Here is a 19498-nt window from a genome sequence, read left to right on the forward strand (position 1 = left end):
CAACCTAGGAATCTAACTACAGGCAGTCCCCGGGTTACATACAAGATAGGGACTGTAGGTTTGTTCTTAAGTTGAATCTGTATGTAAGTCGGAACTGGCGTCAGCCGCTGCTGAAACTGATCAGTTTCAACAGCGGCTGAATCTGGACGCCAGTTCTGACTTACATACAGATTCAACTTAAGAAACCCAGGCGTCCCCAAGTCAGCTGCTGCTGAAACTGAATAGCGGCTGATTCCAGGAAGCCTGGGGCAGAGCAACCCTGCCTCGGGCTTCCTGTAGTCAGCCGCTGGTCATTTTCAGCAGCGGCTGACTTGGGGACGCCTGGGGCAGAGCAGCTGGGGTGCTGCTGGGTTGCTCCAGTAGCGCGGCTCCTCGGCGCTACTGGAGCAACCCAGCAGCACCCCAGCTGCTCTGCCCCAGGCGTCCTGATTCAGCCGCTGCTGAAACTGACCAGCAGCGGCTGAATCAGGACGCCTGGGGCAGAGCAGCTGGGGTGCTGCCGGGTTGGTCCGGAGCGGAGCTGCGGGACCAACCCGGCAGCACCCCAGCTGCTCTACCCCAGGGGTAGGCAAGAAAAGCCTGGTCTGCTGGGGGGGGGGGGGGCACTAGCTACACCCCCCCCAGCAGACCAGGGAGAAGGGGGTGGCGGGACCGCCCAAGTCCTCCACGGCTTTGCTCCGTCTCCCTGGTCTGCTGACCTGGGAGACGCGGAGCAAACCCGCAGAGCACGTGGGCAGCTGGTCAGACCAGAGATATGGGGAGCAAAGCCGCGGAGCACGCCCGCAGGGGGACAGCTCAAGCGCGCCCGGGCTGTCCCGCTGCGGGCGTGCTCCAAGGCTTTGCTCCCCGTCTCCCTGCAGACCAGGGAGACGGGGAGCAGTTTTTCTCGCCCCGGAGGATGGGGGCGGCGGACCGTGGCGCATCTGGGCGTCCCACCGCTCCCGTCCTCCGGGGCGAGAAAAGCCCCGTTCGTAACTGCGGATCTGACATAAGTCGGATCTGCGTAACTCAGGGACTGCCTGTAGTGCCAAACCAGAGAATTTGCTGAACAATGGGAGGTTAATATTGTCCACTAATGCCCCTTCTCTACCTACGCTACACTGATAACATCTTCATCATCTGGACCCATGGGAAGGAGACTCTGGAAGGATTCCGCCACGATTTCAACAGCTTCCACCCCACCATCAGCCACAGCCTGGACCAGTCTACATAAGAGATCCACTTCCTTGACACCATGGTGCAAATAAGTGATGGTCACATAAACGCCACCTTATACCGAAAACCTACCGACTGCTATGCCTACCTTCATGCCTCCAGCTTCCATCCTGGATACACCACACAATCCATTGTCTACAGCCAAGCACTAAGGTACAACCGCATTTGCTCCAACCCTTCAGACAGAGACCAACACCTACAAGATCTTCACCAAGCATTCTTGAAACTACGATACCCACACAAGGAAGTGAGGAAACAGATTAACAGAGCCAGACATGTACCCAGAAGCCTCCTACTACAAGATAAGCCTGAGAAAGAAACCAACAGAACATCATTGGCCATCACCTACAGTCTTCAGCTAAAACCTCTCCAATGCATCATCAGTGATCTACAACCCATCCTGGACAATGATCTCTCACTTTCACAGGCCTTGGGAGGCAGGCCAGTTCTCACCCACTGCCAACCTGAAGCAAATTCTCACCAGCCACTATACACCGCACCACAGTAACGCTAACTCAGGAACCAATCCATGTGACAAACCTCGGTGCCAACTCTGACCACATATCTACAGCAGCGACACCATCACAGGACCTAACCAGATCAGCCACACCATCACTGGTTTATTCACCTGCACATCTACCAATGTAATATATGCCATCAATTCCCCTCTGTTATATACATCAACCAAACTGGACAGTCCCTACGTAAAATGGACAAAATCAGATATTAGTTATGGCAATATACAAAAACCTGTAGGAGAACACTTCAATTTCCCTGGACCCACAGTAGCAGATTTAAAGGTAGCCATCCTGCAGCAAAAAAACATCAAGACCAGACTTAAAAGAGAAACTGCTGAACTACAGTTCATCTGCAAATTTGACACCATCATTTTAGGATTAAACAAAGACTGTGAATGGCTAGCCAGCTACAGACGCTGTTTCTCCTCTCTTCGTGTTCACACCTCCATATCAGCTGCTAGAAGTGGGCCTCACCCTCCCTGACTGAATTAATCTCATTATCTCTAGCCTTATTCTGGCCTACATATTTATACCTGCCGCTGGAAATTTCCACTACATGCATCTGATAAAGTGGGTCTTTGCCCATGAAAGCTTATGCTCCAATACAACTGTTAGTCTATAAGGGTATGTCTACACTACGCTCCTAGTTCGAACTAGGAGGGTAATGTAGGCATACCGCACTTGCGAATGAAGCCCGGGATTTGAATTTCCCGGGCTTCATTTGCATAAACCGGGCGCCGCCATTTTTAAATCCCGGCTCGTTCGAACCCCGTGCCGTGCGGCTACACGCGGTACGGACTAGGTAGTTCGGACTAGGAAGCCTGCTTCCCCCTAGTTCGGACTAGGAAGCCTGCAGCACGGGGTTCGAACGAGCCGGGATTTAAAAATGGCGGTGCCAGGTTTATGCAAATGAAGCCCGGGAAATTCAAATCCCGGGCTTCATTTGCAAGTGCGGTATGCCTACATTACCCTCCTAGTTCGAACTAGGAGCGTAGTGTAGACATACCCTAAGGTGCCACAGGACTCCTTGTCGCTTTTGTAGATCCAGATTAACACGGCTACCCCTCTGAAACTTGAATACAGGCAGTCCCCAGGTTACGTACAAGATAGGGACTGTAGGTTTGTTCTTAAGTTGAATTTGTATGTAAGTCGGAATTGGTACAGATTGTAGGGGAAACTCTAGCCAAACATTTCTCCAGAGCTCAGTTTTATTCTCCCACACCTCACTTCCCTCAGTCCTTTATTCTCAAGCTGAGGTGTCTGCTGAGAAAAGTCGCTCCGCGTCTCCCTGGTCTGCTGGGGGGGGGGGGGCGCTAGCTTCGCATCTCCCTGGTCTGCTGGGGGGAAGCAGCTAGTGTGGGGTGGGTTGCCTCACCCCATTTGTAAGTAGGGATCCGATGTAAGTCGGATCCATGTAACCCGGGGACTGCCTGTATTGTCTAGCAGTAGTACCAACACTTCCACTGCTTATTAGGCTCTTAGAAGACATTTAGGGGTAAATTAGAGTTAAATAGCAGCACACAATACTGAGAGCCAAGACTGCTGGCTGTAAACAAACTTTATGAGGCTGTGGGAAACTTGGTCACACCCATAAGTGGCCATCCAGATAACATCCAGATAAAATCATGCCGGACTACAGAAGTTGCTGGACCAGAGAGTGCCAGACAAGAGAAGTTCAACCTATAGCATAAGGTAAAAGCACACAAAACACCAGATTTCCCGGGAGGATACAAGATTTCACACAGTTATGTGTTTCATGACTGAATTTGGTAGGGCCCTACCTATCATGAATCAAAAACTAGTTAAAAAAGATCAGAAACAAAGGATAAGAATAAATGGTTAATTTTCCCATTTTCACAGGGGAGAGAAATAAATAGCAGGGTCCCACAAGGATCTGTACTCAAACCAATGCTGTTCAACATATTCAGAAACTAATCTTGAAAAAGAAGTAAACAGTGAGGTAGCAAAGTTTGCCGACAATACAAAATTACTCAAGATAATTCAATACAAAACGGATGCTGAAATCTAATAAAACTGAGTGACTCGGCAATAAAATGGCAGATAAAATTTAACGTTGTTTTCCAAAGTGCATTACTTTGCATTTATCAATCTCAACCATACATATAAAATGATGGGGTCTATATTAGCTGTTAACACGCAAGAAAGAGATCTCGGAGTCATTGTGAATAGTTCTCTGAAAATATCTGCTTAATGTGCAACAATAATAAAAAACCCCAAACCTAACTGAATGGTAAGAACCACTACAAAAGGAATATATTATAATGTCCCAATATAAATCCATGGTATGCCCACACTTGGAATGTAGTTTTAGTCACCCTATCACAAAAAAATATATATATACACACTACAAGTGGGGAAAATACAGATATAGACAACATCAAGGCAACAAAAATTACAGATACAGATCAGCTACCATATGAGGCGAAATTAAAAAGACAGGAAAGAACATGGGGTCAACCAATTAAACTAATAGGTAGCAGGTTTAAAGCCAACATACTAAAGTATTTCTTCACACATTGCAGCGTCAACCTGTACAGCTCATTGCCAGCGGAAGTTGTGAAAACCAAAAATGTAACAGGTGCCAAAAATGATTAGATAAGTTCATGAAGGATAGGTTTATCATTGGTTATTACCCACGATGGTCAGGGATACAACATCATGCTTTGGATATCCCTAATCCTCTAACGGCCAAATTCTGGGACTGGATGACACATGATGGATCACTCAATGAACTGCCCTTTTCTGTTGATTCTCTCTGAAGCATCTGGCGTTGGCCACTGCCAGAAAACAGGATACTGGGCTAGACAGACTATTAATTTGACCCAGCAGAACTGTTCTCATGTTTAGAATGTTGGTTTTTCCATTATTTTATTTGCATGCTGTCATGATATTATATTATCTCCTGTGTGGGATATGTAGGGGAGTTTCTTATTTTAAGTATGGTTAGAATAGATTTAATCCATTGCAGTTACTGTCTAGAAAAAAGATGTGAAAAGTTTTGTGGGTTTTAAAATACATATTGCTAAGAGTTCATTAAAAAATAAAAGGGCAAAGAGGCACATAGGGAATTCTTGTCACAGAGGATAGCATTTAAACTTGCTGCAGGTGGAAAAAAAAAAAGCTGGTGATCAAACAAACAAAACAATGCTTGTTAAGGATCTGGAATGCCTCTTGGACTTTCTTCTTCCTCTGCTGTGTGATGGCTATCAGGAAACAGAGGCTCTCTCCACATCTGGAAAGGTCAAATCAGTGGTTCCCAACCTTTTTTATGCCAAGGACCGGCAAACCCACTCACAAACCTTTGGTGGACCAGTAATATTTTATGTTCACATTTGCACATTCTTTATGCAAATACTGAATATGCAAATATGCAAATACAATGTTGCCTGACTGCCTAGCCCCAACCCAGCCCCTTGCTCTCCAATGCCTAACACCCTTTGACCCCTAACCCTATGCCCCATGCCCTTTGACCTTTTAACCTCTGACCCCTGTACCCATGCCAATACCCTCTACCTGTGACCCTCACCATGCCCTCACCCAACATCCCTTTGCCCCCCAATACCCCCTGAAGCAAGGCTGCCCCCCTATGGAGCGTGGCTGTTAGTACCACACGGAAAGAGGTAGTGGCTGTTGGCAACACGCATGCTCCCTCCTCCTTCACGTCCCCTCTTTCCCTAAACACGTCTTGCACCTCCGTGGGTAGAGGGGGGAGCACAGAACCCCAGCCAGGCTGCCATTACTGAGGGGGAGAAGGCGCCTCTTCCCCCCGCCTCCTCTTTCTGCCACCTCAGCCCTAGTGGCAAAATCAGCTGTGCAGGCAGGGGGAGCAGCCGTTGTCAGCGTGCGTGCTCCCTCCTCTTTCACACCTGCTTCCTCCCCAAGTGCAGCAGAGGGAGGAGGGGGGAAGGGGCCTCCTGCTCCACCTCCTCCTGCCATACCTCAGCCACTATGGCTGCCAGAGCTGAGCTGCATGAACAGCCGTCTTGAGCTTCGGCAGCCACCGCGGCCCAGCAGCCAGCAGGTCATGGACCAGTAGCAGTCCACAGCCTGGCAGTTGGGAACCACTGGTTTAAATGATAATCGTAACTTAAAAATATAGTTTTCTTCACACTTGTAAAATAATCAGATTTTACTACTGTGTATCTAGTGAAATATACAGGAGCTCTCAGTATTTTTGCTGTGAAATTACTTTTTGAACTGTCAGCAATACAATTTTATAGAGAGACTGAGCCCTGGTCTACACTAGGGAGTTATTTTGAAATAACTCCTCTTATTTTGAAATAACAAACAACGTCCACACTACCAAGCCTGTTATTTCAAAATAAGGGGCTGGTCATTTCAAAATAATAATGCCTGCTTTCCATGAGGAATAACACTTATTTTAAAATAGTCACTCCGCAGCAGCTAATTTGAAATAACTACTCCCTAGGGTGATTCAAAGTAATTATGCCCCAGTGCTTCCTGGGGCTCGAAGTCGACGTAGCGAGTCCATATTAGGGGAGCCTGGTTCGGACTAATTTCGAGGCTTCCCTATAGTGTGGACTCACTATTTCAAATAGTTATTTCAGGAGTTATTATTTCAAAATAAGTTACTTCAAAATAATTTCCTGGTGTAGACATGCCCTTACATGGCTAAACTGAATTCCTCTAAAATTAAAATAAATAATGAAAATGCATACACGCCCTTAACTAGAACAGTGTTACTTGGATCACTATAGTAGCATTTATACCTTGGTTAGAAGCATCAGGTTGATATTCAGAATCTTCTTCTGGCGGACTCTGTAAAAAGTACATTTGCTCAGGCATCATGCTGGCAATCTTCTCTTTCCCTATGATGTGAGTATTAATAAGAGGACTAATACTTCTTTTTACTTTCTCCCGTCTTTCATGTGCCATTATCTTTTTTGTCCGTGCCTTGATATTTTCCCAGCATTTCTTCAGCTGCTTGAAATCTCGTAGTGATACACTAGGTTGAGAATTATATTCATGGGCCAGTGCTTGCCAAGTACGTTGTTTCAATGCAATAGTTCTTGCGTCACTTTTTTTACACTCAAGAACATATTTGTATTTTTCAACTAATGCAAGCAGCACACTCTTTTCCACTTCTGAGAAGTATTTAGCAGGTTTTATTATTTCGTTGTTTTGCATTTTCTACTGTTTCTCCGGGAAGCCAAAAATCCTATGAAAACAAAATGTAAAAACAAATAAGGATTGGTAGTGCATTCTAACATCAAATACTTGTATATCAGAAAAGGATTCCAAAATTATATTTTCACTTAATTTCTAAATTCTGCAAGGCTTTATGCTCTTATGCCTTCTTTTAGGGATACCCTAGATGAATAAGATGTTGAGAACACCTGAATATTTTGTCTAGTTATCTACAGAATAAATATCAGCTTTTCTGCAACAACACCTTGCTAAACTGTTATGTAACAAGCACGTGATACAGGATCAATTTCCCACCTTGACTGAGATTGGCAAGCCACATAGGCCACACTCTGTTCCACAGCATCAAATAACTAGGTGTCTTTATAAGAGTGTTTTACCTACAGAAATAATTTAATTGAAAAGGGATATTTACGCCATCCCCCTCCTTTCCAGCAAATGAGGTTTTAAAATATTACTGCATAACTGCTGGCTGAATGTCTAAAATCTAGTCTTGAAAGGATTACACAGCCTCTTTCAGGCTGTTTAATCTAGTAATAGCTATAAAGTTTTCTCTAAAACGTAACATACATTTTACCTGCAGCACTTTAAGAAAATTGTCTCTGTTCTGTCATTGCTGATTGAGAATTGGTCTCTTTCCCCTTTTCAACATACCTTTCCAATGTAAAAATGTTTTATAATAATAGCATACATTTTAATATCCCATTTATGGTTTGGGCTTGTTATAATGTTTATAAAAATAGTCCTAAGATTTTTTGAAACTTGATCACGTCTTGAAATGTATTCATTTATTGTAATTTTCTTTTAATAAATACATCTCCCCCACCCCGACACACACATGTTCTAAGTCACACAGTCTTATTTCATTCTGCAATATTATAGGATAGTTAATTCTGCCATTCTACAGAAAGCCATACTGGAGGACTAAAGATACTTGGAAAAATACCACAAGGTTGGGATGACACAGGGTTTGAACCAGTAAACTTGCATGCATTTATGGGGAGGGCTAGGATATGTCTACACTGCAATGGAAGTCAGCATTCTTCCATCCACACACAAATTTGTCTGACTCAGGTCACTAAGCCAGCAGAACCTGGACCTAGAACACACTGTGGGTGGGTCCAAGACAGACAGATTGTCCAAACTATCATTTTACAGCATAGATTGAGCTTGGGTCTGGTTTCCCAGACTCATGTCTTGGAAGTCCACCAAAACTATATTCCACTGGCCCATGGGCCAGTGTTTTTTGGCCTCTCTATCCCATAACTAGTCAATCAACTCCCAGGAAACAGAAGTAATCCCTCAAGCACAAGTCTGGGTGTTCATTATTTAACCCTTCCTTTTATTCCAATCTCTGAGCTAGAAACAGAGTGAACCATCTCATGTGTTAGCTATGTGACTGACAAGAAATCCTTTGCCAAGCTCAGTGCTACCACTCAGATTCTGGTAAATCTCTGGTGTGACAAAGGCACCATGTTCAGCTTCCATAATGACCAAGAAATGTTGGACAAGTTGGCAGCATTGTTGTGTTTTTTCCCCTGTGATAGGGATATAATCCACGTGTACAGCAAAAAGAGTCTATATTGTTGGGGGGGAAGGGTGCATGTAGTCTATAGACAGCTGTAGCCCAAGCAGGCTGTCTCTTAAGCCATAGCTGCACCAGGGTAATTGCATGAATGCAGTAGTTCACAGGGAAGCAGTAATCCACATGGAAGCAAGCACAGCATCTTGTTGATTTCATATATTTTCACACAACCCTAGGTGCTGACCATTGCAAACTTTTCCTATGTTAGGCACTCCAGATAAGAGAGACATTTTTGGGCAAGGCATACTTTCTGGGCTCTACTCTGTAGGTCACCAGTTCATTCTCCTTGTAGATGTGTCAGTCAGTCACCATAAGCTTCAAAAACCTAGTTAACACACACAGCTGGCTTACCCCTGATAACTTGAGGCAAAAATATCCCTTCGCCATTCAGGATCCTCCAGAAGTGTTATGCCCTCTAGAACACTGAATGCTTGAATTTCAGAACAGAAGGGGGATGGGGGGGGAGGTAAATGTCTTTGAGCTAATGATATTAGAGGTGATAATTGGGGAAGCTATCTTTGTAATGGGTAAGATAATTAGCGTCTTTATTCAAACTTGAGTGTCGAATTTAAGCATGAATGACAGTTCAGAGGATTCTCTTTCAAGTGAAGTCTTAAAAGGCCTTTGAAGCAGGATGCAGGTACCCATCCCCCTTCTGTTCTGAAATTTGATTTGTCCTTTTCATATGTGTTCATTTTTTTTAATTGTATCCTTTTGTATATATGGTTGTGACAATTTTCTTCCACTATTTGATCTGAGGAAGTGGGTCTGGCCCACGAAAGCTCATCACCTATTAAACCATCTTGTTAGTCTTTAAAGTGCTACATAGTCCTGTTGTTTGTTCCAGAGGGAGAAGGATTCACAACAAGTTAAAAGGCACAGTCTGAAGAAACTTTCATTGCAGTGCAGTTCCTTCAACAGGAAGGTCACCTGAGGGAGGAAGACAAGAGTGCAGCAGAAAGACCTGTTTCAGAGGCTGCTTACAGTAATGGCCAGGAGAAGGCAGGCTTCTGCTCCATCTACACCTCCCGTGCAATGTTCCCTGTAATATTTTCCATCCATGTGCAGATTTTTTCCATCCACATGCAGAATAATTTTTATGTGCACCGTGGCATGTGAATGTACCTTGCCAGTAGAAACAACACCTCGCTGGAGGCACTCTGCTAATTACCTGGGCAGCATTTGAAACTCTCCTGAGTAGCTGCACAACTTACAGGGAACACTGCCCCTGTGCCAGCACCATTTCTGCAGTCCCTTCCTTGTTACTATATCCTGCAGATCAGGAACCCACTGGATAATTCTGTGGTTGGGTGGTGTATGCAACCAGGACGGAATGCTAGTAGGACTGTGCAAGTATATTCCATGTAATTTTCCACACATCTCTGAAACCACCTCATGTGCATGTAAAATGTACTAGAAAAACAAAGAATATGAGGCAGGGGACATTCTGAAGTGGGGGATTTTTTTTTTCTTTTTGTGACACTGGTTTCATAGTTTTGAGTAATTCACTGTTTGATATATTCACTATTTTGTTTTGGTCATTTCATGGCAGCTAGCCTTATACATGTTTTAAAATAATACATTTTAATATATTCATGTTAAAGTCTTTGAGCCAACCCAGTATTTGTCTGTGCAACACGCACTCTAGTATTTTGTCCAGTGCAGTGAGGCTTCTCTTACTTCCCTTAGGAGATCATTCCAAAATGCAATACATTTCACTTAAAAATGTTTCCTGACATTCAGCCTAAAATTTTTCCTTTCTTCATTTTATCCCACTAAATCCTAGTTATTCCTCATTTCCCCACCCTAAATAAACACTTTCCCTCAAATCTAGTTTACAGCTAGCTATTCTTTTCTCCTTTCTCAGCAGAGAGAACTGATTTATTCATATTTTCAGACTGAGTGACAGGAGGAATGAGCAAATATCAAGAGAGGGATACAAAATGCAAAGAGGAAATACAAAAAAAAAAATCAATGAAATCAAAAGAACAGAAACCTTAGAAAGAGAACTGTATCCTAACCTAGGGACAAAACAGAAAAACAAACTATGAGCTAGGAAATGTAGCAAGGTGAACAGGAAATAAAATAAACTCAATGTCAGGGAATAAAGATACAGTGGAGAGGTTGGGGCTGAGAGAACACAGTGGAGAGGCTGGGGCTGAGAGAACACAGTGACAACAGATGGAGAAAATACTGCTTCCTCCTATTTGGCCATTTACATCTTGATTTTTCATTTCGTAAGGAGGAAAAAAGCAGTAGAAGAGACAGAGATGAGTGTCTTGCAGATGAGGAAGAGCCCTGTTGTGACACTCCCTGACGCACATTATGGCAGAGGTACACTTTTTCCCTGTGGAAGTCTGGTCTCCCCAACTGATAACAGAGGAATTCCTCTGCATCTGTAACCCTAGCAATGCACATACTCTATGTACAAAGAAACCCAAGAAGTGCAGCAAACCAGGTATTCTAATTGCTATATGGAACACAAAGACAAATGTATTTGCTTTAAAAGTTTCTTCAATATAATGGGGAAAAACAATTTAAGAACAAGTGAAGAAACTGCCATCTTGATGATATGATGCAAACTAGGAATGAGTAGATCAATGTTCCTATAAGACAGCATTAGAAATTAGTAATTGCTGTTAGGTAAAAAATCAATGCACTCTGCCCACTCATCCATCTTACCTAGGACTTAGTCTAATATAGTACTAGGCTCAGCAGCTTCAAACAGCATTCAAAATCAAAACCAAATCTTAGCAACAAAGTGTGGCTTTTCTCCCCCTTCCTCCCCCAAGAAAATTTTACTGAGGTCTGGGTTGGACAATATTCATTCCTATACCACTCACAGGTGCCAGCTTCTTCCTTTCCCTGGGGCGCTCAACCCCTGCTCAGTTCCAGACCTTGCCCCTCACTCCGTTTCCTCCCCCATGCTCCACCCCTTGCCCTCCTCTTCCTGCTCTTGCCCTGCTCCTCCCCCTAATTCTGACCCTTCCCCCAAGCATGCCCTGACTTTGCTCCTCCCTCTTCCCCTAGCACCTCTTGTACTCCACAGAACAGCTGATTGAGGTGGGTGGGAAGCACTGGGAAAGAGTGGGAAGAGCTGGCTGCTGGTGGATGTTAAGCACCCACTAATTTTTTCTGTGGGTGCTCCAACTCTGGAGAACCTGTGAAGTTGGCACCTGGGATACCAGTGTGACAAGTTTAAAGTTCAATAGCTTACAACCCTGAAGAACTAGGATGAGAGACAAAGGGAGATTTTCCATTTTCTAATGGGCCATGATGCACTTGCTTTTAGCTCTTGAAAAGTCAGAGGTATCAGATGATCAAAGCATGGCAATGTTATGTCTAGAAAAGCCATTTAACTTGCAAAGCTAAGCACTTTAGAGAGGTGTTTAATTTCTTTTAAATAATGTAGTTTTAACTTCTTTTTCCCAATGATACCTGGAAATCTGGATTCACTCTAACTCAAGTACTTGACTTTGCAGGTGTCTAAAACTGTACAATCAGCATATGAAACGTAAATGATGTTATGGTTCAACCACTCATGAATAATGTCACTATCTGAAAAACTTACATGTAAACCTTTTATACCAATACATATTACCAGGGCTCGACAAATAATACAATCTATTCGCCCGTGACGAGTAGATTGTAACCCAGAAGAGCCGGGTTCGGGCGATCTGCGCATGCGCAGATTGCCAGACAGTGCAGCTGGCAAGCGGGGCTTGCCGCAGTTCGGCAAGCCCCGCATATTACTAATATTATTATTTGCATTGTGGTAGCACCTTGGAGTCCTTATCGTGGACCAGAAACTAAGCTCTGTGTAAATACATAACAGACAGATTGTCCCTGCCCCAAAGAGCTTACATATTCATTCTCTCTCTCACACACATATCTTATAAATATTTCTGAAAGTTTGTTTGTCCCGAAAGATCTCCAAAACGGTAAGAGTTAGAAACATCACATTTTGCACGGGTACTACTGATTTCCTAACTTAAATCACTGGATTGGTTATATCTAGAAATCAATTCCTCCAGGTCTCCCAGAGCCCCAGTTGGGCCCACTGATAATTCCAAAACATCTCCGAAACAGTAAGAGCTAGAAACACAACATTTTGCATGGATGCTCCTGATTTCCTAACTTAAATCACTGGATTGGTTATATCTTGAAATTGGTTCCCCCAAACCTCAATTGGGCCCACTGATAATTAGCTTTTAGTAGCACCTGATCATAGGCATTTGGTGGACTCTTCTGTTAAGTGTATCACATAAACTGCAACTACGAGATCCTAGAGGATAAAGCATGTGGGCACCTGCAGCACCATCAAGGGAAAGCCCATGGGGGAGAGGCTACAGTGGGGCAGAGAATCAGCAACCTCCCCTATACTAGGGCACCAGCAGGTCTCCAGGACAGACCCAAATGTGGATGATGCTGGCTGGGGTCTAACCTTGCTAATTGTGGCTGGGAGAAGCCTCCAGCTATTACAGCCTCTTAACATCTTCAAGCAGCCGGGCTCTGACTGAACCCCTTCTGGAAATTACAGTTGCTTCCCTCCCCCCACACCCAAACGAGCCATCCCACCACTTGTCCTCCTTTGGGCTGCGTACGTTCTCCTGGCAGGGCTGTGTGCATTATCAGCAAGTGCCACAGGCATTATGCACTTTGCAGGATTCAGCTCACAGTACAGAGGAGGTGGGTAGGAGGATGAGGTTATGAGCACTGTGGACCCTGAGGAGGACACGGTACACTCAGAACAGCCTATTCTCATTAGAACAGGTACGTTCAGCTGCTGTATGTTCTGATCATCTAGATACCATTAACTGCACCTGATCTGAAGGTGTTTTGCTTTCTCTGATCAATGCAACTGGTCCAGCTGCCGCTAGGAAGTCCATTCAGGTTGCCCCATGGAGCGTGCACTGAAGGCACTCGGGGAGTGGCTACTTGGGGAGCAGTGATTTGCTGCTGCTGCAGAGCTCAGGAGACATCCCCTCCATTTCTCAGGGCTTCTGGCAAGGAGGCTGCAGGCATTGGTTTGCATAGAGTCTTTAAGAGAAGATGGGCCTTCCTGATTTGTGGGGATTGAGAAAAGGGACCCTATGGGTTTTGTCATTTTGTAAGCACATCACTAGCGGTGTTAATTTCTTAAAGTAATATATAAGACAACTATTTCCAGTAAAATATGCTATGTTAATTTAAATAAAGTAATTCATTCACACACCTTTTACTATATTTTCCCTGGCTGATGCCGGGTATTTCTGCTAGTACTTACTATTATAATCAGATCTTTGCATATACATATAGTTTGCCTATGGCCCTATGGAGTAGGCAGGGTCATGGCCTGACCCCAAGAAGGAAGGAGACTGCCAAAAGATGTTTGAGATCACTAATGACTAAATGCATCACAAAGGAACTCTGAAGTACCTTCTCTTAGATACTTGATCCACTTTCTTCAATATGCTGAGGTACACTTCCAGCCATTAGATCATTAAGAAGTGCCTTGAGATATCAAAAGATCTGATGTTTGAAGAAGTAGCAGTGAGACACATCAATACATTTGTCCCTTATGTGCGTGGAATAACGTCTGGAAGCTCTTTGGCCATAGGATGGGCGGAAAAACTCCCATAGCCCATATCTCATGGAAAAAATACTTTCCATGTATAGGCCGTGTATGGGCCATGGACCATATAAGTGCTCTCTAAGCCTTGGTCTACATTAGAGATGTAAGTGAGTAATCAACTAACCAATAAACCTAAGCTTATCGGATATTCTTATTGACTACATGCATTTCCTCCCCCCCTTGTGTCTCAGTATCAGAGGCAGCAAGGAGGGTAAGCAGAAGTCATTGCCTGGGGAAACTGGCTTAAAAGCTTGTTTCCCCTGCCACAGCACCATCTCCACAGTGCCACCTGCCCCGCCCTGTGCTGCTGCCTCTGTCAGATGCAGCTGCGTGGGAGGAGGAGGCAGGGGAGGCTGCTGCAGAGCAGCCCGTGTCTGCAGTGGCCTGGGCTGGCTGTGGGCAGAGGCTGCTCTAGCATCAGCCCCTGTCTGTGGGGGTCCCAGAAGACAGGGGCTGCTGCTGGAGGAGCCTCTGCTCACAGTGGGCCCAGACTTGCCACAGAGAGACTGCTTCACGGCCGCCTCCCCTACTCCCCACCCAGCAGCCTCTGTCCGTGGGGAGCTCAGACCCTCGCGGACAGGAGCTGCTGCCACTCCAGGCTGATGTCTCTATCAAAGGCAGCAGCACTGGGTGACAGGCAGCAGGTCTGCATGGGGAGCTGGTTTTTAAATTGGCTCCCCTTGTAAACTGGTTCCCACCTGGAACCCCGCACTACTGCCTCTCATACAGTGGCAACAGCATGGGGTGACAAAGGGGTCCCCAAGAGTGGGGCTGGACTGTACTGACTGCTGGCCCTGCCCCCGGGGACTATAGAACAGTCAACTAACCGCTAAGAATTCATGTGGTTAGTCGACTATTCTATTACCCAAGAGCTAGCATCCCTAGTCTATGCTAGGGAGTTGTTATGAAATAACAAGTAATACGGTCACATTACCAAGCCTGTTATTTTGAGGTGTAAGGGGCTGGTTATTTCAAAATAATAACTCCTGCTTTCCTTGGGCACTAAGCTTATTTTGAAATAGTTATTCTGGGTGTTACTTAAAAATGTTATTTCAAAATAATTTCCTAGTGTAGACATGTCCTAAGTAACTTAGTAAGTAGGATTTTTTTTGTTGAATTGGAAGCAATTTTCTATGGATGTCCCAAGGCAGCCAGCAGAATCAATCTGGGAACAAGCAGGTACAAAAAAAACCTGTTACATGATAAATCCTGAGAAACAAAGAACTAAAGTATTCTCTCACCCTTATCTGTTCCCACACAAATTCCTCTTAGTCACAAGAATGTGCAGCAAATAATTTCAGTATGCCTAACAATACATACTTTGCATTAAAACAAATTAGTGGATTAAGAATTACATACTGTGCAAATGGGGAAGCCTTTATTTTCAAATACTATGCTATTTTCATTCAACTTACCTTGGAAAGAACAAAATGTTCAACTTTTTATGTTTGTCTGTTTCTGCGTTATATGCTGGCAAAAGTAGGTTGGGAGAATTATGATATTTTTAAAAGCTACACACAGAGAGAAGGATAAAAGCAGGTGTGTATTATTTTATGCACACATTCACAGTACTCTAACTCCAACATCTGCACCAATTTCATGAGTACCTTTAAAAAAAATCTACTTTCAAGCTGAACCCAAGGATGGACAATTTCAGCTTCAAAAGACACTTTTCTGAGAAAGTTATAAGCAGTATAAGAGTGAATTAGAATGAAAAGCTTTACTCAACCCTATCTTCAGTTTTCATTAACCACAAACTATACTATATATGGATATCATCTACTATTTAACTGCAGCCAACTCTGGGGTGTAAAGTTAAATTCATTTAACACCACACAGCGACATTAAAGACATTAATAGTTAAGCAGAAAAAAGAATAAATGTATCCAATTTAAGTTAAACAGAAAATGAGAGTAGATAGTGTAATTATCAGAATTAGACATTGATCATGACACCACAGCTAAAACCATTGTTTTTAGAGTGTGGGGGGAAATGGCATGGGATTTGTAATGATCCAAAGCAGCAAGGTTATTACACTTTCATTTAATTCAAATGAAGGAAATTCCAACAGCCCACTGTCCCACTTCCTACAGCATCTGGGTTTCTCAAAGATCTCCCATCCAACTAGCACCCAGGGCTGACCCTGTCTAGTTTGAGATGTAACAAGATCACAGTGTGAGACAGTACAGCTGGTTTTGCTAAAAGTAGATTTTCCACTATGTGAATTCACACTTGTCTTTAAAAACTTGGTAATTAAACATACATTACTAATCAGAATGAGATCTATACATGAACTATAACATTAACATTAAAATCACGTTTTTAAAAAAATCTCTTTTCTAATCTTATCTGTTTTAATACAAAGTGTTAATAGTTATTGTGGGTTGTTAAATATAAGACGATAATGAAATAGTTACAGTGCCTAAAACTGTTTGTATTCCTGTACTGACAAAATGCATTTTTTTAAAGCAACCCAACCTACTAGTTATGGAGGATATCAAAAGCAGTTTGTGTAAGGCAAGAGGTAACAGATGCAGGTTATTATTTCTAATGTTTGCCTGACGTCTCTTTTCAGGATAGACAGAAATATAAATCCTACCAGGCTTTCATGCATCAGGACATCTCAAGCACTAAGAGCTTGTTCTTATTCCCTTGCTGGTTCCTTCTTTTTTCTTCTAGTTAAAGGAAACGGAGAACAGATTCTAGCCTGACAAAGAAGAATGCACCACCCAATGCATGCATACAGGCTGCGTCTGATACACAAATACAGGAACATAAACCATGGCAGAAATAATGAAAAATGTTCATGTTATTACCCCAAGTCCCAGGAAGGCCTCGCTCTGTTGTATATGTAAAAATAACCCCACCCTTAGATACCAAAGCACAGCCCAAATGATTTCTCTGGACTCTTAACAAAGCACCACGATTACCAATCTAATCCCCTCCCCCTACTCCGTTACTGTGGCGGGGATGGGCCTCTTTCCTTCTTTACCTCCCTGCCGGCAGGTCAGATACCACTCCTTCAGCTCCTACCAAACTCCGAGCTGGATTTTCCTGCCCTTCAGAGCGATACAAAATGAAAGGAATCCATTTCATGTATGTTCCATTCGAGGAAGATCCAAAGTGGATGGATGGGTGGATGTTATTTTCAAGTGTTATTTTTAGGGATTTGACCACCTGTATCCCATGTGCCAACTTGTAAACTTGAAAAGGAGGGAAAATTTGGTTTGATGTGGGAAAAATAAAGTTTCAGGTTCTAGGACACTCTAAAATATCAGGTGTAACATCCTTCATTTTAGAAGAGTCTCAAAGATAACCTGAAAAAGGGGGAGAGGGGACTTGTGACATTTTAATAGATAAAGAAAACGCAGTTTCCATTTCCTTGCCTCTACCACCATCTCCCTCTTCCCCTAGAAATTCTGAGGTGCTGAGCCTGGAGGATGGGAGAAGTAGTGAAATCACATCCCAAGGAGAATGAAAGGTAGGTGGGAGGCGAACAAGATGTTTAATCAAACTATTTAGAATGATTTGTCTGTTTCAGCATTGACTGCCCTCCCCCTTTAGTCCTGTTCCTGATGTTCCTTTAAGGCACCCTCTTAAAGTTTCCAGCTTCCCTTCTTGGGAAGAGGACACCCATGTAGTTCTCTCTACAAAGGGAGAATTGTAGTTACAGTCCTTTTGCACCTCACTGTGGTTTCCCCAGTGTTCGGCATCCGTGATTAAACTTTCTCCAGGGGCTATAACAATTGCCAATCGTCCTTCATAAAGCAAACTGCTCTTTTTCTTCAGGTAAAAGGAATAGGGTATGTCTACACTACAGCGTTATCTTGAAATAAGTTATTTCAAAATAACACATCTACACACAAAATGCATTTCAAAAGAGTGCATCCACACTGAGTGGATGCTGAATCGCATTTAAGGCTGGCTGGAACTAGGTCCAGCAGAGCATCAGGTCAGGAGTTACTTTGTGTGGCTGCTGCCTGAGGCTATCTAAGGCCTGTGCTTAAAGGGACTCCCCCTGGACAGCTGGTCCTCAGGTTTCCCTGCTTGCTTGCCTACCTCGATGAGGGACAGGTGTGCTCTCTTGGTTACAATCTATGTGAATTTCTTAATTGAACATGAAACTAGACTGGACAGTTTAGCTGTTTCTTTATTCAGCTCAGACCTTTGATCTCCAGTTTCCAGGAACAGGTAATCATCAGTCAATAACTTTCTTCTCATGGCATAGCTTCAAAAGGCTGCACTTTGCGTAACCAGAGTTGTACAATTTTCATTAATCACTCCTCAGGGATTTCCCCCACTTATTATCCCAAAAGTCCATGCCTGTCTGGCACATCTCAATCTGGCACATCCCACATGCCTGTGGGAAAGCTAAGGCCCAGGGGCCCGATGCAGTCCCTGGCTTGCCTGGATCCATCCCCTGAGACTCAGGGATTCCCACCCTTCCCCAGCATTGGGGAACCCACACTGTCACTCCAGTCCCGCCCCTCCGCCCCATGGGGCTCAAGTACACAAAATCCACTAGTGTGGTCCCCCCTAGGCTCTGGTGTATAAGGGGAATGTTAGATTAGAATAGTTTAATGGAAGCTGTGATTTTAAAACTAATTTTGCTACATTGGTGCGATTTTGTATGTGGATACTCTTAAAGTTATTTAAATATAGTTTATAGCACATTAGCATGTTTACACACAGGTCTAAAAGGGTGCCATTTTGTGTCTACACAAGTCCTTATATTTTGGAAAAAGAAAACCTTTGTGAAAGATTCCCCACTTTCAACTTGCAATCGAGCTGGGAGAGCTATGCGTCTACATCTGAACTTAAAAAGAGATTCTCTAGCAAACTCAGGGAAGAACAGACGAAGGCCTTATCTACTCTTCAGAGTTAAGTTGACTTAAGTTATGTTGATAATCAGGGCTTGATGAACGGCAGCGAAAGCCGCTCGCCAGCCCCACACTGCGCATGCACAAGACCCACATTGCGTATGCGCTCGCCGCAAATGAACGGGGCACCCGGCAGAAATCTACTCACCACGGGTGAGTAGATTCAATACTTTGTTGAGCCCTGTCAATAATCATAAACCATTGTAATTATATCACTTGTGCATGTGCACACAATGCTCTTTGTGTTAGCAGGACGCATCCACTCTTGGCACTCTAGCACCAACAGAAAGAGTGCACCATGGGTAGCAATCCCATTGTGGAAATCACTACTTTCTCCTGATAGGAGTTCTGGGAATGGATTGCAGCGCATCATGGGAATGGGATAATTGCCTCTATGATGTGGTTATATTAATCCCGTAACTATAGGGGCTTCCCACTGCATTGCATGTCATTTTTCAACTGTCCTAAAAACTTTTCTGTGGTTTGGCTCCTGCTCTGC

General features: G+C 43.8%; 1 protein-coding gene across 4 annotated transcripts in view; it reads right to left on the bottom strand.

The window, feature by feature from the left end:
* MSANTD3 (Myb/SANT DNA binding domain containing 3) overlaps nt 1-17109 on the bottom strand; it is a 33160-nt gene extending 16051 nt beyond the window's left edge. For 3 of the 4 annotated variants that reach the window (XR_012901822.2, XR_012901821.2, XM_075921553.2), the window contains exons 1-2: nt 16936-17109; nt 6485-6933 (exon numbers count right to left, since the gene is read on the bottom strand). Coding sequence is in view for 2 of the 4 variants with exons in the window: in XM_075921553.2 (XP_075777668.1) it covers nt 6485-6902 (418 nt within the window). In the remaining 2 variants the exon portion in view is untranslated. The other variant, XM_075921554.2, reaches the window with a different exon arrangement.
* Nucleotides 17110-19498: the final 2389 nt, after the last annotated feature.

The sequence above is a fragment of the Pelodiscus sinensis genome, chromosome 2, assembly GCF_052426305.1.
Source record: "Pelodiscus sinensis isolate ZL-2025 chromosome 2, ASM5242630v1, whole genome shotgun sequence".
Lineage (NCBI taxonomy): Eukaryota > Metazoa > Chordata > Testudines > Trionychidae > Pelodiscus > Pelodiscus sinensis.